This window comes from Gossypium hirsutum, chromosome D09, assembly GCF_007990345.1.
Source record: "Gossypium hirsutum isolate 1008001.06 chromosome D09, Gossypium_hirsutum_v2.1, whole genome shotgun sequence".
Lineage (NCBI taxonomy): Eukaryota > Viridiplantae > Streptophyta > Magnoliopsida > Malvales > Malvaceae > Gossypium > Gossypium hirsutum.
In genome coordinates this window covers 38,005,919-38,030,179 of record NC_053445.1, presented here as the reverse complement: position 1 = coordinate 38,030,179, position 24,261 = coordinate 38,005,919, and the positions used below count along the sequence as shown (strand labels likewise).

The following is a 24,261-nucleotide window of genomic DNA, read 5'->3' as shown; positions in this document are numbered from 1 at the left end:
TTCATAAATATTCTTATTTTATATTTATAGAATTAATTTACAAAAATAAAATTCCAAAACTATATTTTCCGACCACACTAAAAATCAAGTCATTACACTCTCCCTCCTCATTTCTCCCCTTCTCTCCCCCTTCCCATTTCTCCCTCACCATTCTCCTTATAGGTGTAGGGAAACCCCATTAAACTTTAAAAGCTCCTGTAGCTCTCAACTCTTCACTTCTCACTTTTTTGCCTTCCATGAATGAATTTTATCATTTTCTTTCACTTTTTTAAACACTTTTTTTTTCAATCCCTTTGTTTCATCATGTTCGAATGTGAAAAATCTGATTAGAGATGGACATGGAGATGGACATGGAGAGGGAGGAGGAGAGGGAAAGGATAGGAAGAGATGAGTTTTTTCATTTTTTGAGTTTTCAATTTTTTTAGTTTATTAATATTATATTATGTATAATAAAAAACAATACAAAATATATTAAAAATTAACTTAATAAAAAGACACTGAAAAAACACTTTTCAAGTGTTGATTGGATAAAACTTTTTTACTTAATAGTGTTAAAACTTAAATACTAATATTTTTAAAATAAATACCTAATTGGAAAAAAAATATAAATACCGAATTAACTAACCCTTAAAGTAAATATATATTTATACAAGCGTGACAGAGGAAAAAGGAGAGAGAGAGGACCCACGTTGGCGTGAAATTAAACCGCTACGGCGGCCAAGCCAGGGTTGCATAAAGAGAGGAGAACGAAAGGAATGTTGTCGCGTGACTTGCGTTTTCAAATAAATTTCAAAAATCCAATGAGAAAAAGCATTGAAATACTTTGAATCTAACTCTTCACCAAAACCTTATCCCTCACTTCAAATCATTAGTTACTGTCATTTGGAAAACCCTGTTTTTTTCCCCTCTGATTTCTGGTAAGTTCTTTATCTCTTTTGGCTGGTTTATTTTGCTTTTGATTGATTTGTTTCTATATATTTCAAAATTTTCTTCCGTACATATTTGACTTATTTTGTTATATGCCCAGATGCTAAAATTTAATTTTTGATGTTTTTTTTTCTCTTTGAATCATTATTTGTCTTCTATCTGGTTTGATAGGTATTTTGAATTCTTGAATAATTCTGTATTAAACCATATTTTTGTTATCTTGTCTGAGTTATTGAAGTGATTCTAGATTGTAAAAATCACACTTTAAACTTAGATACATGATTTTGGCCTTGATCCTTCATCTTATGGTCAATTTTGGTCCTTTATTTAATTGGAATCTTGCTGATATTATGGGTTTTTAACCTAAATAATATTTTAAAAAAAATACTGAAGTGGCATGTTCCAAAAATTATGTACCAAAAATGATACATTCAAAGGGGTGGAGGGTGGTGCATAGGCGGCACCACCCTGGATTCTGACATAATTTAGTTAAAAAAATATATAATATTGTAGTAGCGGTGGCAAAGTGATAGGCATCACCAGTGACCCCTATCTAATAGGCGGCACTGGTGGTGCCTATCTAATAGGCGGCACACCTAGCATTTCCTCTCCCCTCTCCCCTATCCCCATTCGACTTAATTTAAAGTATCAGTTTAAAAAAAAAATAGCAGAACAAGAGAGGCGGCACTGATACTTTAAAATTGAGCCGGATGGGGGAGTGGGGGGTAAAATGCTAGGTGTGCCGCCTATCTCAGAAAGGCACCACCAGTGCCGCCTATCAAATAGGGGTCACTGGTGCCGCTTATCAGATAGACATCATATCCCATTATGTCGGAATCCAGGGTGGTGCCGCTTATGCACCACCCTCCACCCCTTTGAATGTACCATTTTGGTACATAATTTTTGGAACATGCCATTTCAGTATATATATATCTTTTTAATATTATTTAGGTAAAAAACCCGATATTATGATACTCCAAATTCCTCTTGAAATCCAACAAGTTTTTTTTTCTTTTTAAAATTTTATATGCTAGACTTTGTTTTATTTGGATATGGAATATGTTTGGAGATCTAACTAAAAATCTGATAGGAGCCTAAATCTTGAGTGCAGAATTTATAAAAAGAAAAAGAGAGAGAATAGAGGAAGAGAGGAGAATATGTTTAGGAATTTCTGAATATATTTCTTACACTGTAACTATACCAATATGCCATAATATAGCTAGTCTAGATAATTATTTACAATACTGCCACAAAATCATGTTTTTGAGTAGCTTTTGTGTTTGTTTTATTGTACAGACCAATTTTCAGTGCCGGGAAACAAGATTTTGGTGACGAATTCTCAACCCATTCAACTTTGTTTGTTGAGCAGTGAAGAATATGTGTTGTTTGCTTATATCTAGTTGAGTATATTTAGAAATCCAAATAGCGGGTTTAAGGCTTTTGATCTTTGTTGGAAATGGAGCATCTACCTGTTGAAGTAATTGGAAATATTTTATCTCACCTTGAAGGTGCCCGGGATGTGGTGATAGCCTCTGCAACATGTCGAAAATGGCGTGAAGCTTATCGGAAACATCTTCACACCTTAGCATTTAATTCTAATGATTGGCCTGCTTATTGTGATATTTCACCTATACTATTAGAGATCTTGATTACTCGAACAATATTCCAAACTACAGGACTGCAAGGCTTGTCTATTTTGATGGATGATGCTGGTGAGTTCACGGCTTCAACTGTTATTGCGTGGCTCATGTATACCCGAGAAACCTTGCGCCGGTTGTTTTATAATGTCCCAACTAGCCCAAATGTTAACATTCTTGCAATATGTGGGAGGCAGAAGCTGGAAATATTGGCAGTAGCCCACAATTCTATAACAGGTGTTGAACCTAATTTTCAGAGATTCCCTTGTTTGAAGTCCCTCTCTCTGAGTCATGTTTGTATTTCAGCTTTGGATTTGAGCCTATTACTCACTGCATGTCCAAAGCTTGAGAGCTTGGAACTTGTTGACCCAGAGATAGCAATATCAGATGCACAGGTGACGGTTGAACTGAGTAGCCCGACACTAAAGAGTATTTATGTTGAAGCTATTAGTTTGGATAAATTTATCCTGGAGACTGATAGTATTGAGCGTTTGCACTTGAGGGATTGTGCCCTTGAGGTTTTTGAATTGATTGGGAAAGGCACTTTGAAATATTTTAAGATTGATGATGTTAGTGTGATACATCTTGACATTGCTGAGACTGTTGATAATCTTGAGGTTGTTGATGTAAGTAGCTTCACAATAATCTGGACAAGGTTCTACCAGATGATTTCAAGATCCTCAAAATTGAGGAAGCTCCGGCTTTGGGACGTCACCTTTGATGATTATGATGAGGGTATTGATTTGGAAACAATTGCTGTTTGTTTTCCACAATTGAAACATCTTTCATTATGCTACGAATTGAGAGATGGTCTCATGCATTATGGTCTCCAAGGTTCTTCTAATTTGGAGAATGTGACAGTACTAGAGCTTGGATGGACTGTAATCAATGACTTCTTCTCGCATTGGGTTGAGGAGCTGCTAAAACGATGCCCAAATCTTAAGAAACTTATTATTTTTGGGGTTATTTCAGAAGCCAAGTCACACGAGGAATGCCAGATATTGGCCAAATTCACCTCATCTATTGTTCGGCTTATGAGGAAATACATGCATGTAGAGGTGCAATTTGAATATGAGTAAAGTTCTCTCAATTGAATTTCTAATTCAAGTCCTGTATCAGTTGTGAATTATATGAGCAGATATGTAGGTAGAATTTACAGAATGTAAATCCCAAACATCTTCCCTTTTTGTGTCTTACAATTCATTGATGTCATTTTTTCAGTTTGATAGGAAAATATATGCAATCAAAAGAATAGGTTGTTTTTTTCACTCAATTGTCATTTTGCTTCTTTGCTATTATTGACCTTGTTGTTCTCTTCCAAAATTGAAGATCTCTCTCATTTTTTTGCCTGCGTTCATATGGAATGTCCTTCATATATTATTTGCCTTATATTAACACCTTTGATGAAGCTAAAGTTTCAAAGAGCTTTATCCAAAATTAATATTTGGTTTTGTGTGTATACACATTATACCCATATCAGTATGTTATGCTTATAAAATGAAATCAGATGAGAACCAGTGATAAAATAGCAGTCCATGATTAGAACATTCCAAGACAAAATGGTTAGTGCTTGTCTCTTGCGGATCAAGATAAAACTACCCCATCAAAGCATTTCTACGGTTTTGGGACTTGTACAATTTGCACATTAATTTCGTTGTCATTTATGACTTTGCTTCTGGTTGAACCAATTACCAGCAGTTTTGCACATTTATTTCGTTGTCATTTATGACTTTGCTTCTGGTTGAACCAATTACCAGCAGTGTTCAATCTTTGGTTCTTTAACTGTGATTGATTCTCTTATCATGAAACAGGGTGAATGTTCCTTTTGAATTTTCTGTTCAGTTATCATGTGGAGGCATATTGTAGGGTGCACAGGCCACTAACAGAGATCACAAAGTACTAAAAGAGTTGTGATTTTCTTTTGTATTTCCTTTTGCACTGCAATTGTTAATTACCTTTTCAGAATCCACCTTAGAAACTTGAATAACCAATCTCTGTCGTTCGATGTGTTCCCTTGGCCATTTTAATATGGTAAGCATAGCTTCCCTCTGACTTCCTAGTATTACTCTGGCATCATTTTTTCTGACTTCAAAAAAAGCTTAGTTGCTTTCTGACTTCACAAGCTAAGCTGCTGTAATTGATCTTCACACCTTAGTGTTAGAAGTTATTATACATCATATAGTTTTTATTAGCCAGCCTGCCACTTATTCTGATATTCATCTGCAACTTTATTTATTTTTTGATTAGGGGATAAGGGTAGGAGTTATCCATGGATCGGACCCAGAACTAGTATGTTGTAAATCTGCACGAGCTTTCCATTTCCTGCGTTCTCGAACGATGAACACTATTAAGCTTTTTTTTGTTGTGTACTTGGGGTTCTTTATCTATTTATTGTTTGCCTACTTATTTGGAGCAGGATGGTCCAATGATACTGAGTTGAAATTCACAGCAACAGGGTATGTAAGGAATGCACGCACCTGCATGCGTGAATGTGAATTAAGAAGAGGAAAGTGATGGGGTCTATGATGAGGGGCGTGCGGCATTGTTGCTAAATTTTACCTTTGGTTGCCTCTTTAGTACTGCAATGGAAGGAGACTCCCAAACTCCATTGCTTCCTCACTTTTCTTTTACTCGAAAGGAATTGCAGTCCGAATTTAGGTAGTTGCATGAACCAACTAGAATAAGGTCCGATTCATGGCCAACTTTATTTGAAGTATATGGTAGGTATATGACTACTGAATAGTGGTATTCCTAAGTTGAAACTACGGTTCAACTTTTGTACAGTGATCCATTTTGTTGGGCTATTGATTCTTTATTAATTAACCAGATATGGTGAGATCTTTGTAAAGAAGTGCTTAGTTTGTCTTTAAATGTCTCGACTTATTTCATTAATTATATATTTATGTATATAAAATTATAAATAGCTGCCTTGCCTTGTAAGGTCACGAACATGTCAATTTGTTGAAAATACTTTCCTTCTTCACATGGTATTCAGTGTAATCTTGTTGAAACAAAAATATAATGGTAATTGGTTTCTTTTAAGTTTAATTTTTTTGGAATAATTTAGTCATTAAATTTATTATGATATTTGTCGAAACTATTTTTTTTAAAACGGGTTGACTTTGATTTTAAAAATGACAACGAAAATGAGAGTTGCCACCAATCCTTTTTTATGAGGTGTGATCGGGTCACATTATAATTTAATCATATTAATAAAAGTTTAAGTTTACTAAAATGATAATATTTGGTCTACAAAATCCAGAAAACGGATTCGGGAGTCGGTTACGCACGAGGAAGGATTAGCACCCTTGATACGCCCAAAGTTGGTACCTAATTGATTAATTAATGTCTTAATGTCGAAGGTTGAACACTTGAACAGAAATTTAAAATACGATCCCTTTTTATTAATGTTATTAAAAACCCTCGAATAAATCGAAAAGAGAGTTGAAGACCTACTCGTCTCGAGGTAACGAAATGTCACATGTCGTAGGTTAGGACGCGATGTTTGGAACCTTAGAGAATTAACTCGCCTTTGATTTTTATTGAAATTGCATGCATTTTGAAATTTAAAAGGATATTTTGCTATTTAAGTTTAACGAGAAAATCAAAATCCCGTAAATTAGGGTACAAATTTTTGAATTTCTAAAACGCGAAATATTACCTTATTTTAAAAATTTTCTTTTTAAACTTAAGTAAGAATTAATGTAATAATTGATAAGATTCATGTTTAATTAATTCGAACATCGCGCGAAAGTGAAATAATTATTATATAAAAAAACATAATGCGTAATGCAACAATATTGCAATAATGTAAAATAACTATACGAACAAAATATTTAAAGAGTGAACAAAAGAAAAAGAAATACAACAATAATGATGATAAAATCATAATAACAACAGCAAATAATAATAAGGGTAACCATGTTGACTACTATTCTAAATAATAATAATAATAATAGAAGTGAGTTAAAGACTAATAATAATAATAATTATAATGGAATATACAAATAAAAGAATTCTATAATAATGGTAATATAATTATAATATTATTATCATAATAATAATAAATAAGGTAACCTAAAACAAAATAGAAAAGGAAAAATGCATGATTAGAAAGATAAATATGTATAACTTGAAAAAAAAACCGTGAACAATAAAAGAAATAGTAAAATACTAAAAACATAAGAATAAAATAAAATAAATAATGGCAATACTAAAATAAATAAATGTGACATGAAAGTATCAAAATAAATAAATTGGTAAAATAATGGGATTAATAATACATTAAAAATAATAATTTAATAAAAAAAATATGCAAGTAATAGTGTAAATAAAATATATTTTTAAGTATAAAAAGAGGGTAAAAATGATAAGTGAATAAATAAAGGAATAAAATGAAATAATATGTATAAAAGGTTGGAATTAAAGGTTAGGATTAAAATGCATCGCGCTAAAATTATTGGGGATTGAAAGGGAAAGAAGTAGGATCAGGACCAGATTGAGAAGAAGCCCAAAAGCGAAAGGATCGGGCAAGGGAATAACCCATCAGGCATGAAAACACGCGGACCTTCATTGGGTCGGACTCGGGCGCGCGGGTAAAGGGGTAAACGACGTCGTTTCGACGTCGATGTGCACTTGCGCAATACGGCGCCGTTTCATGCACTTATAAAACCCAACTTTTTTTCAAAAATTCATTTCTGCCTTAGAAAATAAATAAAAAAAACTGTTACAAACTCTCTTCCTTTCAAAGCCTTCCTCTCCAGATCCAACCATGGGACACCACCATGGCTCCACCGCAGCCACCGAGCGCCGTCGCCGTCGACCGCCGCCTGCGGTTGCCGGAGTTCATCGAAAAAAGACCATTTTGGCGATTTCTCCTCCCTTAGTCTGTTTCTTGAGACGAAAAATCCAAAAAAAAGCAAAGAAAAATAAAAACCTTCCCCTTTTAAGCTCGATTCCGACGACGGCGAAGGGACTTCCGTCGACGGAGCCACGGGGCGAATCAGGTACGTTTCTCTTTTCCTTTTTTATTTTCGTAGATAAAAAATAAAGAAATAAAAATACTAGATCTAAAACAAAAAAACGAAATATCACCTTGAAATCAAAGTCTTTTTCCTTTCTTTTCTTTTTATTTATTTTAGTAGATGAAGATGAAATAAAAAAAATCTAAAGCGTAAAAAAAAATGAAATATCACCTTAAAAAGTTCAAATCTTTTCCTTTTTTTTGTATTAATCTTGCCGAAGAAGTACAAAGTTTTCATCTTTTTGCTTTTATAGTCAAACTAAGGCTATTTGTTATCATTATTTTTGTCCTTTTGCGATTTGTTTTTTGCTTGTCGTGTTCTTCTCTGTTGTTGCGTGTTGTTTGCTGTTTTGCAGGTATCAGAGGCGTGCTGCGATGGTGGTAGAGGCGGTGCAGGCAGGCTGGCGGCTAGGGGTCAGAAGACCTAGGTGTGGCGCACCTAGGGTTTTTGTTTCCTGAAATTTCTTGGGCTTTGGGCTACTGTTAATCGGGCTTAAGGTTATTTTATTTGTACTTGGGCCGTTTGGGCCTGTTGGGTTAGGGTATTTGGGTTTAATTTTTTGTAATGGACAGTGGACTCTCTTTTTTGGTTTAATTTGGGCCCCGGGCAAAATTTGGACCTTACAATATTAACTTTTTTCTTTCCAATTTTGATAATTTTTTTTATTTTATTGATTTTTGGGGTTAATTCCAACTATAGTTTAAAACAAACTAATTGAGTGTAAGTATGAATATTATATATACTAGAAATTCAGTCACACACATGCGTGTAGAAACTAGGAATGCTCAATTGGTTAACTGACCCGAACTACCATTAATTGAATTAACCAACCTTTTTAAACCCTTAACCGTTAACCGAATCGAAATTTTTCAGTTCATTCAGTCGGTTAATCGAATTAACCAAAATTTATATATATATATTTATTTTTGGCTAAAACAATTGTTGACACCATTTTTTTGTAAAACAGGATCGACTTGGATTTTGAAAATGAAAACGAACACGGGAGTCGCTACCAATCTTTTTTAAATAAGGTGTGATTAGATCACCTCGAAAAGTGGTTATTTATTAAAACAACAATTTTGGTCTACAAGATTCAGAAAAACGGGTTCGGGAGTCGATTATGTACGAGGAAGGATTAGTACCCTCGTAACGCCCAAAATTGGTACCTAGTTGATTAATTAGTGTCATAGTGTCGAGAATTGGAAACTTTGAAGAGATTCAAAATACGATCCTTGTATTAAAAAAAACTTGTATACATCAAATTACATGTTAGGACCCTCTCATTTCGGAGAGAGAAAATGTCATACCCAATGAGTTAGGGCATGATATTTCACATCCTCAAAAAATGAGCTTGTCCTTAAAAAACTCATGCAATAAAATTTAAAAGGATATTCAATTGTTTAAGTCAGATGAAGAAATTATAGTCCAATACATTAGGGCACAATTTCTCAAAATTTCAAACATTGAATATTACCTTTATTATTTTTTAGAAAAATCCTCATCTCGAGAAAACATGTCATATCCAATGCGTTAGGACACAACGTATCAAATTCCCGATACGTGAATAAATGCCAAAAAATTATTTATTTAAAAAGACATTCAACTATCTCGGGTTTAGAAAAGGGATCATGTCCCGTAAGTTAGAACATAATTTTTTGTTGATTCTCGATATAGTTTAAAAACTTAAATTTGAAAAAATTCGTGTATTTAGATTTATCGTGAAAATCCAAACCCCGTAAGTTAGGGTACGACCTTTCGAATCTCAAAATACGAAATGCCACTTATTTAAAATAATTTTTGACATATTGAGTAAAATGAAACACAACGTCGTGATAAAAAGAATGCGACAACAAGTTACATTGTTGATATGCATAACAAAACAATAATGAATACGATGGTGTAAAAATAATGTCGAAACCACTTTATTTGAAAAAGCAAAACATTTAGTTGTCGACTTAAAAACGCCAATTTGGAGTCGCCACCGACCCTTTAAAGTGGTGTGATCGGATCACCTTGAAAACGATTTTAGGTCTACGAATTTTGAGAAAATAGGTTTGACAGTCAGTTACGCACGAGGAAGGGTTAACACCTTCGTAACGCCCAAAATTGGTACCGAATTGATTGTTTAATGTTTTAGTATCGAAAATTTAAAAAGATTTTAAAATACGATCCTTCCCTTTTTCGTTAATGTTAATTTTATAGAAGATGCTTGGATAAATTGAGGCGAATGCTAAAGACCTTCTCGTCTCAGATTAATAAAATGTCACGCCCAATACATTAAGATGCGGCATTTTTAGTCCTCGAGAATAAACTTGTCTTTTGATTTTGAAAACTCTTGCTGTGAAGTTAAAAAGGATATTCAATTGCTTTAAGTCAAATGAAAAAATTTGAAACCCAATACGTTAGGGCACAATTTCTCAAAATTCCTAGCATTGAATATGGCCCTTATTATTTTTTAAATCTTCATTTCGAGAAAATGACATGTCACATCCAATACATTAGGATACGACGTATCGAATTCCCGAGAATGAGTTTTTATTTATGTGTTTTGATTAAAGAAAATTTTCGATTATTTAGATTCGACGATAAAAATTAGAAACCCAATACATTAGGGCTCAATTCTCTCGAGGATTCCAAATTTCGAGTATTGCGTTATTTTGAAAATCTTTGTACAAAATAGTTTTAGTGCTTTAATGAAACCAAGTACTCAAGGTTAGAAAGCGATGGGATGTTAATGTACAACACGGAGCGATAATTAATAAACTAAAATATATACTAATAACCATCAATAACCAACAAATACTAATGAATAACATAATACATATGAGGGCAATAATATCTAACACACATCATACAAATACCAATATTAACATGCAACAACTAAATGGGTTAATCGTCGATTTTAGACGAAGAGCTAAGCGAAATAACACAATTAAAGTGTAACAAGTTTTCAAAAAAAGTAAAATGAATGTAGAAGTATATCAAAAGATTAGAAATGAATGCTATAGGAAATAATAATGTATAAATGAATTTTCAAATAAATATTACATGAAAAGAAACTCAAAGTATATATATGTATGCTAATTTAAATAAACAATACATACAAAACGGAAAGAAAATTTTATAATGATATATGTATAGTAAATTTAGATAATAGCAATTTAAAAATAATAATATGTTATATTTTATAATTCTAATGATAACCTTTAAAACAATATTTAAGCTTAAATATTAAAATAATGCTACATTTAAATTAAACATACACATATATACATTTAAAACAAAATAATAAATTTTAAACAAAATGAAAATCAAGAGCATCAAATCAAACAAGTATGGATTAAATTAAAATAAGACAGAATTGAAGGGAATAAATGAAAAAGAAAATAAAATAAAACAAAGGAGGGGGTGGCCAAATGTAGCACGCAGATGACTCAGGGGACCAAATGGGAAATAATCCTGTCCCTCCAAAACACGACGTACAACCTTGGCCAAAATGAAACAAAACCAAAATCAAGTGCGAAATTCATAAATAAAGAAAAAGAACTAATATGAACATGCCACGAAGGAGGGGGACCGGATGCGCAAATAACCCTACCAAAGCCACAGCGCGCGGATCTCAGCCGCTTCTAGGTCGGGTCATCGGGTCGGTGCCAATACGGCACCGTTTTAGAGCCATTGAAACAAACCCTAAACGGTGCCGTTCCTTATGTCCCGTATAAACCAAGTGCAAACCCTAAAATCCCTAATACTTAGATCATTCTTTTAAACCATTAGAAAAAAACTAGGTCCTCTCGTTGTCCTCTGCCGCCTTCAAACCCGAAACCTCATTAGACTCTGACTTGGGCGGAGAAAATGAGGCTTCAGCGGTGTCTATACGAAGGTAAGAACCTCCCCTCTTTTATTTTAGAACTATCAACAGCAGTAAACGAACAGAAAAGAGAAAAAAGAATCACCTTTTGCAAATTTTTTTAATTGCTTTTGCTCTTCTTTTTTTGTATTTCCGCCTCGTCTACCTTTACAAAGGCTTCGGCTTTTGTTTTATATGCCAGAAAAAAAGTAAAACAAAAATAAAAAATGAAAAAAAAATACAATTTTTCTATTTTCTGTTGCGTTGTTTGCGTCCCATTTGCAGGTGTACGGAGGCCGTACAATGACCTGGCATGGCGCAGAGACCAGCTGGAGGCGCGTGGCGTGGGGCGTGTAGAGAGGAAGCTACTGTTGCCGCGGCTAGAGGGCAGTGATGCTAGGGTTTCCCCTTCTGTTGTAATCAGGTTTGGGCTAGGCTAATTTGGGCTTTGGTTTTAATTCTTATTGGGCCAGCCGGGCCATTATAATTTTGGGTTTAAATTTCTGTAAATGGACTGTTTTTGGTTTTTATCATTTGGGTTTGTTTTGTTGGTATGGGCCCGGGCAAAAATGGGCTCTTATAACTGCCCCTCTTTGCTCATTATCGTGTAACGGGAATGAAGCAAAGACTAAAAAAGGGCCAATTTTGCCCGGTCGTGCTAGACCTTGGTAATTCTTTTTCTTCAAGAAACCTCATTCCATCCTATTGCATATTCAGAGGTATAGGAATTGGTGCCTCAATCTACTCCACCGCAACGCCGGGGAGATAGGATTTTTAACTCGTAACAAAATTTCTATCTCTAGTCGGCAAGCCTTGATGCGATGTGCTCTACTGCAACTTCAGAGAGATAAGATCTATTACTTTAATCCGCTCCACTACAACTTCAGGGAGATAGGATTATCGACTTCAATCTGCTCCACTGCAACCTCAGGGAGATAAGATTTGCTTCTTCAGTCTACCCCACTGTGACTTCAGGGGGATAAGACTTGTTTTCTCAGTCTGCTCCACTGTAACCTCATGGAGATAAGACCTGATGCGATCTACTCTACTACAACTTCAGAGAGATAAGATCTATTACTTTAATCTGCTCCTCTGTAATTTCAGGGAGATAGGATTAGTGGCTTTAATCTACTCCACTATAACTTCAGGGAGATAAGATTTACCATCTTCAATCTGCCCCACTGCAACTTCAGGGGGATAAGACCTGCTTACTCAGTCTGCTCCGCTGTAACTTCAGGGAGATAAGACCTGATGCGATCCACTCTACTGCAATTTCAGGGAAATAAGATCTATTACTTTAATCCGCTCCACTACAACTTCAGGGAGATAGAATTATTGGCTTCAATCTGCTCCATTGTAACTTCAAGGAGATAAGATTTGTCATCTTCGATCTGCCCCACTGCAACTTCAGGGGGATAAGACCTGCTTACTCAGTCTGCTCCGCTGCAACTTCAAGGAGATAAGACCTGATGAGATCCACTCTACTGCAACTTCAGAGAGATAAGATCTATTACTTTAATCCGCTCCACTACAATTTCAGGGAGATAGGATTATCGGCTTCAATCTGCTTCCTTACACTTGAAGGTAAGATTCGTCGTCTTCGATCTGCTCTGCTATTGCTTAGGGAGATAAGATCTGTAATTTCCAACCTATTCCACTGCTGACCAAGGACATAGGACTTATGGCTTAAATCTGCTTTCTTACACTTGAAGATAAGATTTGCCGTCTTTGATCTGCTCCGCTACTGCTTAGGGAGACAAGGTCTATAATATTCACTGATCTGTTGTCTGGGGACCATGACCTGTATAATGAACCTAATTATGCCTAATGTTTGGATGGCATGATCAAAATGAATCAAATGCTCCTAACTAGACATGTGTGAATGGTGTTTGCACGAATGCAGAATTTTTGACAACGATCTTTCTTTATCGCTTAAGTTATCATTGTTCGAAGTTTAGTAAGGCTTTATCACTGATGTGCTACAACGCCTTCTTGCTCAGCTGGCATCTCCAAAGAAACACTTAATCATATTGCCCCCACCATGAAATTCAAAGTTCAATCTACTAGGACACACAACTTGTACCATTTTTCTCCGACTGCAACCCAAGGGTAGAAATATCTGGCTTTTCCTCAGTCCTTTCCTATCACAATTCAAGGATACGAGATCTAAGTCTGTCTGGTCTATTACACCATTCCCAAGGTGTCGTATCAAAGACTTATGCGTAGATGAAGGCTCTCTTCTCCGAGGTAACCTCTTCCTCTTGCCTGGTGATCGTTGCTTGTGTGTTTATTTAAACTTTGTCACCAACATGGCATCTTGTCAATCAATGCATTTGACAACAAAATCCAAAGAGAAAAATCTAAATTTAGACTCTTCTTTCTCAAATTTCCAACCTTTAAATTTGGTGTGCTCTAAACAATAGTCCTGCTTCAGGTTCCTATATTATTTAGAAACTTTTCAGAGTAATATGTAAAACCTCATTTGTGAAAGTTTTATTAGTCCATTAATCATTATTCCAATGCAACATTCTTGCAAAAAAGGGTCATAACAATGGATAAGAATAAAGTTGGCTCTAAGCATAGCTCGAAAGGAATAAATTATCAAAAATTGTAAAAAAGGATAATAAAAAAATTGATTGGGGATGTATATATTGGAAAAGGAAAAAAGTATTCCAAGAATGACAAATTCAATATAAATAATATGAGAATTGGGTGCCCTAGATATCGCAGCTTGAACTTCTCTGTACAAACTTTCTAAAGACCATTTTGAGTTTGACATGTGTTTGGGAGATCTGCAGTACTCTGTCAATGCTTCAGGATATCACCTACCATTTCCTGTTGATTCAAGTATAACAAGATCACCGCATGTCCCTATCTGATCAAAATTTGAATTGCTCTGATCACTTCATGCCCCATTCTGATCAATATTTGAGCCGCCCTTTTCGGGTTTTCAACTCAAATCCCCTTTGGCCTAAGGTGCCCTTTGCGGGTTTTCCCCTTAGCCTCTCCATTTTACTTTTTCATCATTTTTTTATTTTTCATTTTCATTTTTCGTGTTTTTTTACTCAAAGTCCCATTTGCAGGTTTTCACCTTGGCCTCTCCTTTTCTTTTTCCTTTTTTCTTCTCTCTTTTTCATTTCCATTTTGCCTTTGATTTTTCTTTTTCTTTTTCTTCTATTTTTTTGTTTTTGATTTTTTCTTTTGAAATTGGATCTGAACCCATAGGATTAGGCAAGTCCTTGTTATCCCTTTCGAAGAATCTTCTTTGATAACGGATTTCCATCATAAAGCCTTTTGGGGTGACACTACGACTGAAAACTTTTAATCTTCCTCTTTCATTAGGATGAGATCCAACAAAACTTGAAGAGATGAAAACTCAACTTCAAATGGGCAAAGCTATGCTGAGCGAACGAGAAAGGCATTGCCCCGACAGAGAATTGCATCGTTCATACTGCAAATTTCTGCCATCACGCTGTTGTGCAGATTTCATTATCAGTGGTTAACCCGAGCATATCCTAGCATGATCATACAAAAACATCTTTGAACCCTAAAGGTGACTCAACAAGGTCTTGCTTTGTCTTTGCAATCAGGTCAATTCTAATATTCACCAAGCTCACAATTTCTAATGATTCCTTGTGATGTAGGATCTGTCTATCCTCTTGTTCAACCATCATCAACAAGTACAGAGGTAAGCTACGATCTATGTCATTTTCAAAGTCATGAGATCCCTCTAAACACATGCCTTGCTCAAACAGAAAATCTGAGTCTGTAGCAGCGTCATTCATGTAATTGATATCTAAGGACCCATAATAAGTACCAAAGAATATACAAAAGAATGTATAAATTCATGAATAATTATTTGTACCATATGATTATGAATGAATGAATAATAATTTGGAAGAAAATTCAAAATAATGAAAGAATCTGGAATTGTTTGCAAAGATGTATTTCATTAAAATAACAACGTTCAGACATGAGCCTATTTTGCAAAGGAATTTCTATCATTTCTAGGCTAAAAACAACAAAATGTTTTGAACATTACTCTAAATAAGCTCTAAAAATTATAAGGATTTCTTCCACAGTCTAATTTTTTAGAACACTCCAGATTTATAAGGGCAGATATTTAACAAGGTCCTTTTTCATTTGTGTCTTCATATATGTCATTCACGTGAACGTTTCCCAACACCTCTTCATTCAGTCCATTATCAATCATGATTGGGTAGCAGGCTTTCTGCACTAGATGAGCGATCAAGCTTGACAATACCCATGTTGATGAGTCTTTCAACTTGCTTTTTGAAGGCAGTGCAATTCTCTATTGAGTGCCCCATAATTCCCGCATGGTAGTCACATTGTACGTTCGCATCATACCATTTGGGGTATGGAGGTTGTAGAGGTTTCACATGAAAAGGGGAGACAACGTGTGCATCAAACAAATTTTGATATAACTCTTTATACGACATCGAAATTGGTGTGAATTGGAGCTTTTCAGTACTTGGTTTCACTCCAAATTCTTGTCTCAATGAACCTTGTTGACTAGCGACCCCTTTACCTGGATGACTTACTGACCTTGAGTAACCTATGTTATTCATCTCATCTTCTTTTCTCCTTGAGACTGATTTTTTGTTACTCTCTTCACCCTCTATTCTTCCATTTCTGATGGCGTTTTCAATCATTTCACCATTCATGATTATATCTGAGAAACTCTTTAAAGCACTTCCCAACATGTGCGTGATGAACGGGGCCTTTAGTGTATTGATGAAGAGCATTGTCGTCTCTTTCTCCAAGAGGGGTGGCTGAACCTAGACTGCAACCTCTCTCCACCTCTGTGCATACTGTCTAAAGCTTTCATTCGATTTCTTTTCCAAATTTTGTAAGGTGATTCTATCGGGAACCATATTTGTCACATGACTGTATTGTTTCATGAATGCCTGTGCTAGGTCCCTCCATGACCAATCTCGGTACGGCTCAACTGATTGTACCATTTCGACGCTGCTCCAATGAGGCTATCCTGAAAACAATATATTAATAGCTGATCATTGTTAATATAGCCAGTCATTCTTCTACAGAACATGGTGATATAGGCTTCGGGGCAACTAGTCCCACTATATTTCTCAAATTCAGGCATCTTGAACTTGTGAGGGAGTACTAAGTCTGGAACCAAGCTCAGATCTTTTGCATCAATTCCATGGTGACTACCGGCGCTTTCCAGGGCTTTGAATTTTTCCTCCAACCATTTATACCTGTCTTCCCACTATTTTGGCAATTCCGCGTTCGCCTTTCCTTCCTCTGCTGCTTCATCAAAATTTGGGACGGCAAGATTAACCGTATTATCACTAGGGTTAGGACCTGATCCGGCCAGAAAGTTCATCAGTATTGAAACATTGGTTTGAAACTGCTGAGGCCCCATTGAAACAGAGGATCTGCGCGGAGGTACCTCGGTCTGAATCTGCGCATGCAGAGGCGTAAAGCCTAGAGGATAGATAAGTCTATCCTTGTCTTCTTCTTCATCATTTACCATAGGATCCTTCCCCTTATTTACACATTTAGTCAGTAGATGGGTCAATTCAGCCATCGCATCTTTTTGAGCCTTGATCAATTTTTCCATCATGTCTTCTTGGATTCTATCTAGCCGCTCTTGCATTTGTAGTTGTAACCGTTCTTGCATATCCTTTTTCATTTGCTCAAATTTTTCTAATCTTTGATCCATTTCCTTAATTTTGCGACGAGTACCGTAAGAATGTTTGGTTGGTTGGTTTTCCAGATTAGCTGAAACAAATTTACTCAATTAGACTCTTTCAATGGACTTTAATGCATATAATGCAATGCAGATGCATGAAGTGAATGCCTAAAGAGATGTTAATTCTGATTCAATTACATTTAGAAAACTTTATTAGAAAGCAAATTCATTTACATAAAGCAGAGGCATGTACGGCTTCTCACTTATATTCTAAGAGACAACATCGATCTTTTTCTTCGTCCACATGTTTGAGATAATCTCGCCAATTTCCAACAGACGCCACTGCTAGCTTCTTTTCTTGATCTTGGTCGCGATCCATCATCTGCCCATCTTTATAAGACTCGTCAGCTTCTTTGAAACGTTGAAGGCTCTTAAAAAATCATCCTGAATCCTCGGGCTGCGAAGTAAGGTCACGAACTCTTCCATCGCCCTTCTTGTGTTTCTTAGAATATATTCAGACAGTCGTATTGTTTTCCACTTTATCAAGGAATTCGTATTCCATGACAAGCTTTCTAATTTAGTAATCAGACTTGAATCAATATCTCTTTCCTAAGATGCAAATGAAATGCAATTTCAATCAAAACACGACAAGAGGGGTTAGTAGAAAACATAAGTAAGCAAGGAAAACAAAAGTACCTAGTCAGGTAACCACTAAGGATTTGGAGTGGCTCTACCTAGGATGGGTTCCTAAGGTCTTCTATATGCGGTTTGGATCTAAAGTCAAGGTACCCGAACCAGCAGATTCCTCGATCTTCACCCATTATAGGCTCATACAGACCGAGTTCGGTTCAGGAGAATACATTTTCCTATGGCTGCACGGAGATGAAAATCTCACGAAGACATAGGTACGGATGTATCCCGAAAGTGATTCACTATCCTGCATGGAGGTGAAAACCTCACGAATGAGTAGTTTCTCACTCCCACTTAAAAAAGGGTAAGACCAAACAGTCTTTATGCAATACGATGCCAAGGTATAAAACTTAATTTACAGTAATCATACAAACAAATACAAAGAGAGGATTGTAATTTTTCAAATCAAATTTTCAATTTTCAATAATAAGACAACAATCAATTTTGCGGCTTGACTCTCTAACAGTCCCCACTAGAGTCGCCAAACTGTCGAAACCACTTTATTTGAAAAAAGAAAACTTTAGTTGTCGACTTAAAAACGCCAATTTGGAGTCGCCACTGACCCTTTAAAGTGGTGTGATCGGATCACCTTGAAAACGATTTTAGGTCTACGAATTTTGAGAAAATGGGTTTAGGAGTCGGTTACGCACGAGGAAGGGTTAACACCCTCGTAACACCCAAAATTGGTACCGAATTGATTGTTTAATGTCTTAGTATCGAAAATTTAAAAAGATTTTAAAATACGATCCTTCCCTTTTTCGTTAATGTTAATTTTATAGAAGATGCTTGGATAAATCGAGGCGAATGCTGAAGACCTTCTCGTCTCAGAGTAATAAAATGTCACGCCCAATACATTAGGACGCGACATTTTTAGTCCTCGAGAATAAGCTTGTCTTTTGATTTTGAAAACCCTTGCTGTGAAGTTAAAAAGGATATTCAATTGCTTTAAGTCAAATGAAAAAATTTTAAACCCAATACGTTAGGGCACAATTTCTCAAAATTCCTAGCATTGAATATGGCCCTTAAGCTTTTTTAAATCTTCATTTTGAGAAAATGACATGTCACATCCAATACATTAGGATACGACGTATCGAATTCCCGAGAATGAGTTTTTATTTATGTGTTTTGATTAAAGAAAATTTTCGATTATTTAGATTCGACAATAAAAATTGGAACCCAATACATTATGGCCCAATTCTCTCGAGGATTCCAAATTTCGAGTATTGCGTTATTTTGAAAATCTTTGTACAAAATAGTTTTAGTGCTTTAATGAAACCAAGTACTCAAGGTTAGAAAGCGATGGGATGTTAATGTACAACACGGAGCGCTAATTAATAAACTAAAATATATACTAATAACCATCAATAACCAACAAATACTAATGAATAACATAATACATACGAGGGCAATAATATCTAACACACATCATACAAATACCAATATTAACATGCAATAACTAAATAGGTTAATCGTCGATTTTAGACGAAGAGCTAAGCGAAATAACACAATTAAAGTGTAACAAGTTTTCAAAAAAAGTAAAATGAATGTAAAAGTATATCAAAAGATTAGAAATGAATGCTATAGGAAATAATAATGTATAAATGAATTTTCAAATAAATATTACATGAAAAGAAACTCAAAGTATATATACGTATGCTAATTTAAATAAACAATATATACAAAACGGAAAGAAAATTTTATAATGATATATGTATAGTAAATTTAGATAATAGCAATTTAAAAATAATAATATGTTATATTTTATAATTCTAATGATAAACTTTAAAACAATATTTAAGCTTAAATATTAAAATAATGCTACATTTAAATTAAACATACACATATATACATTTAGAACAAAATAATAAATTTTAAACAAAATGAAAATCAAGAGCATCAAATCAAACAAGTATGGATTAAATTAAAATAAGACAGAATTGAAGGGAATAAATGAAAAAGAAAATAAAATAAAACAAAGGAGGGGGTGGCCAAATGTAGCACGCAGATGACTCAGGGGACCAAATGGGAAATAATCCCGTCCCTCCAAAACACGACGTACAACCTTGGCCAAAATGAAACAAAACCAACATCAAGTGCGAAATTCATAAATAAAGAAAAAGAACTAATATGAACACGCCACGAAGGAGGGGGGACCGGATGCTCAAATAACCCTACCAAGGCCATAGCACGCGGATCTCAGCCGCTTCTGGGTCGGGTCATCGGGTCGGTGCCAATACGGCACCGTTTTAGAGCCATTAAAACAAGCCCTAACCGGTGCCGTTCCTTATGTCCCGTATAAACCAAGTGCAAACCCTAAAATCCCTAATACTTAGATCATTCTTTTAAACCATCAGAAAAAACTAGGTCCTCTCGTTATCCTCTGCCGCCTTCAAACCCGAAACCTCATTAGACTCTGACTTGGGCGGAGCAAACGAGGCTTCAGCGGTGTCTATACGAAGGTAAGAACCTCCCCTCTTTTATTTTAGAACTATCAACAGCAGTAAACGAACAGAAAAGAGAAAAAAGAATCACCTTTTGCAAATTTTTTTAATTGCTTTTGCTCTTCTTTTTTTGTATTTCTGCCTCGTCTACCTTTACAAAGGCTCCGGCTTTTGTTTTATATGCTGGAAAAAAAGTAAAACAAAAATGAAAAATGAAAAAAAAATACAAATTTTCTGTTTTCTTTTGCGTTGTTTGCGTCCCATTTGCAGGTGTACGGAGGCCGTAAAATGACCTGGCATGGCGCAGAGACCAGCTGGAGGCGCGTGGCATGGAGCGTGTAGAGAGAAAGCTACTGTTGCAGCGGCTGGAGGGCAGTGATGCTAGGGTTTCCCATTCTGTTGTAATCAGGTTTGGGCTAGGCTAATTTGGGCTTTGGTTTTAATTCTTATTGGGCCAGCCGGGCCATTTTAATTTTGGGTTTAAATTTCTGTAAATGGACTGTTTTTGGTTTTTATCATTTGGGTTTGTTTTGCTGGTATGGGCCCGGGCAAAAATGGGCTCTTACAAATAATACGAGCAATAGCAACGAAAATAAGATAAATAAAAAGGACAAATCAATAGCATACAAAATAACAAGTATATAAGCAAATAAAAGTAAAACATTCTTTTAAAATAATAATGAAAGCGTAAATAAGTAAATAAAGAAAATGAATAAAATTATAAAAATGTGATGTACATGTATGAGTTATAATATATATGTATATGTATATATATTATAAAAACGTATGTATGTACACATGAATTTTAAAATTATAAAACATAAAGGATTTATATGTATGTATGTGCGAATTGTAAAATATGTGCATATATTTATATATATTATAAAAGATATGTATATATATACATATATAATAAAACTTGGAATTAAAAGGTATACATAAGTACCTGGTAATAATAATGCAATATTAGTGATATTATATAATAATAACAGTATTAAAATAATTAATTTAGTAATAGAATAATTAAGATAACAAACGGAGGATTAAAATAAAACTAGACAAAATTTTAGGGCAAATTAGTAACAAATAGGAGAAAAAGGACCAAAATGATATGCGTGACAACTAACGAGGCCCAAATAGGCAATAAAACCCAAATCCACACACGCATCATTCCCTGGGGTGTCAGCATACGAAGGACTAAATTGAAAGAGAATTGAAAATTATGTGGTAAAATAGAAAAATAAAAAGGGCAGAATCGAAAACCACGAAAGAAGCGGAAGGACTCACCGAGCAAATATCCCATTAGCAAGGAAACACGTGGATTTGCTCTCCGGGTCTGGTCGACACGCGGGTAAGAAGACGAAAAGGACCAAAACGGTGTCGTTTTAGGGCTATTGGATCATCCCTAAACGGTGTCGTTCGCATAGCTTATAAAGGCTAATTTTTTTTAAAAATCATTCTTCCCTTCATTTGAAAAAAAAGGTTGAACCCCCTCTCTCTCTCTCACCCCCTTTCTCTTCTTCGGCCTAACTCCAACCGATGGCCGCCGTGCCGGCTGTCAGTTGCCAGCGTCAACGCCGCCGCACACGGTGGCCGGCGAAGGTACGAAAGTCCCCTTTTTTAAATCTCAACCCCCTGAGTTCAGATCCAGCCCTAAAATACCCAAAAACAAAATAAAAAGGACTATCAGCCCTCTCAACGACGGGTTCTGTCACCGAAGAATGAACCCTCCGACAACCCAGACGCGGAACAACTCCGGTGAGTCCCTTCCCCTTTTTTTTGCTTTGTCTTCGTTTACAAAATAAAAAATAAAAATAAAAATAAAAATAGAAAGATTGAAATAAAAAAACGAAGAAATCACCTTTAAGTTTTTTGTGTTTTTCTTTATTTTCTTTTTATTGTTCATAAAAAAGAGAGAGAGCTTTACCATCTTGATACTTGGCTTTTTATAGCTGATTAAAAAAAACCTAAATTTCTATTTTTCTCTTGTGATTTGGCTTGTTTCTTCCTGTTGCGTGCTGTCTATTTTGCAGGTGATTGACGCGGGGCAGGTGGCGCAAAGGGCAAGCACGGCGCTGGTCAGAGGTGGTGGCAAGTGGGGTGATGGGACGGTGGCAGGAGACCCTAGGTGCGGCGCACCTAGGGTTAGGTTTTCTTTTTTTTTTTTTTGAAAATGGGTTACTGGGCTAGGTTTAGATTGGGTCTTGGGCTGAGGATTTGGGTTAATTGCTTTTATTTTTATGTTTGGTTTTTTTGTCTGGGCCCGAGTAAAATTTGGGCTGTACAACAAGTATAAAACATATAAAAAATTAACTGACTTAACTGACCGATTAATTTATATTTTCAAAAAATTAACCGAATCGACCGAATACTTATATATTATAATATTATTTATTAAATTCGGTTAATTCCGTTAACCGACCGATTTCGAACCAAATTAACCGTTAACTGAATTTTCAAAAAATTATTAACCGACCCTGACCGAATTATTTCGGTTAACCAACCGATTAACTGAATCGGTTAAGCGAATTAATTCGGTTTTACCCGAAATTTGCACATCCCTAGTAGAAACCACTGATTTAAAATATAGATATGTGTTTAAAAATAACCTATGATAAACAATGAAACATATAGTTTGAAACTAATTAATTATAATAACATATGTACGATATTAAAATAAAAAATTTAGATTAAATTATGAATAAAATGAAATTTAAACACATAAATACATCAAATAAATAATACTAAATGCAGTGCAATTATTTATTATGATTTTATCATCAATTGTGAGTTAGTATCGAGTTGACTCGTGAAATCAACTTAGCCAGGGGCTTTATTAATAGTATGGATATATAACTAATGGAGATAATAAATTGTGCATATTAAAGTAAAAATGTAGGAAATACATCAAAATGAAGCTTTGGTTTAATGGTAAATTTAAGATTTTACTAATCTAATTGATGCGTGTTTAAATCACACATGTATATTTTTATTGGTTTTTTGTTAAAATGAATAGTCTAAAATACCCTCGAGTAATGTAACTTATTTTAATTACTGAATGATATTTTCATAATTTTTTTGATTGAGTTGGTACTCGATTGACTCGTGAAACTAACTCTATCAAGGGTTTTATTAATAGTCAGTATAGACATACAACTCGTGGAGATAATAAATTTTGCATATTAAAATTTTTTAAAAATCAAAATAAAACTTTGATTTAATGGTAAATTTAAGGTTTTACTGCTCCAATTGGCGCAAGTTCAAATCTCATCCTCAGGGATGGCAAAACCTGAATCGCCTTATGAATTCCGAACCAATCTATTTCAAATGGGGTGGTTCTTTTCTTTTAAAAAGTGGATGTGGGGTTGGGCGGGACGATTTTTTTTTTGAGAAAATGGGTGTGGAGCAATTATTATAATTGTTTGCTCCGCCTTACTCTACTATATAAAATTGTCATTTTATCCTTATATATATAATTATTGAGATGGTAAAAATGTAATAATGTGTTATAGAAAAAGTCTCTATGTTTTATGTTTAAATATTTTTTTGAAGAAATATATTTAAATATTTACTTGCATTTAAAAAGATTAAAAATATTAAAAAAATAAATAGTAAAAATTAAATTGAAATGGAGCGAGGTGGGGTAGGACGGGGATGGATGCATCCAATGTCCATGTGGTGGTAGTGGTTTTTAAGATTTTACATCCATAGTGGAGTGGCGCATATGGTGGAGCAAAGCGTACCAACTATAGAACGGTGGTGGATTTAGCAACATCTGCTCCTGCCTCACTTCATTGTCATCCTTATACCATATGCATATTTTTCTTGATTTTTGTTAAAATGAAAAGACTAAAATACCGTCAAATAATATAATTTATTTTAATTATGAAAGAATATTTCCATAATTTCCTAATTGAGTTAGTACCCGATTAATCTGTGACACCTACTTAGTCATGAGTTGTATTAATAGTATATATATATAGTATATTAGATATTTTTATTAGTTTAGCTGCCA

At 34.9% G+C, this 24,261-nt stretch overlaps 1 protein-coding gene and 1 long non-coding RNA gene across 3 annotated transcripts; both read left to right on the top strand.

Annotated features, from left to right (window-relative positions):
• Nucleotides 1-648: 648 nt before the first annotated feature.
• LOC107891519 (F-box/LRR-repeat protein At1g67190) lies at nucleotides 649-3,832 on the top strand. Of its 2 annotated transcripts, XM_041100551.1 has the most exons (3): nucleotides 649-917; nucleotides 2,224-2,326; nucleotides 2,436-3,832. In XM_041100551.1, the coding sequence occupies exons 2-3, from the start codon at nucleotides 2,305-2,307 to the stop codon at nucleotides 3,641-3,643; spliced, it is 1,230 nt and encodes a 409-aa protein (XP_040956485.1). In that variant the 5' UTR covers nucleotides 649-917; nucleotides 2,224-2,304; the 3' UTR covers nucleotides 3,644-3,832. The 2 variants fall into 2 exon arrangements, with proteins under 2 accessions (XP_040956485.1, XP_016671842.1); XM_016816353.2 differs by having other exon boundaries at nucleotides 2,224-3,832.
• A 253-nt stretch (nucleotides 3,833-4,085) lies between these two features.
• Nucleotides 4,086-5,485, top strand: LOC121220870 (uncharacterized). Its single transcript, XR_005918086.1, has 2 exons — nucleotides 4,086-4,595; nucleotides 4,812-5,485. It is a non-coding gene; the product is annotated as an uncharacterized lncRNA (long non-coding RNA).
• The last annotated feature ends 18,776 nt before the right edge of the window (nucleotides 5,486-24,261 follow it).

Excerpts from the sequence above, each read along its gene's own strand:
- LOC107891519 (XM_016816353.2), top strand. The coding sequence starts at position 2,384 with ATGGAGCATCTACCTGTTGAAGTAATTGGAAATATTTTATCTCACCTT.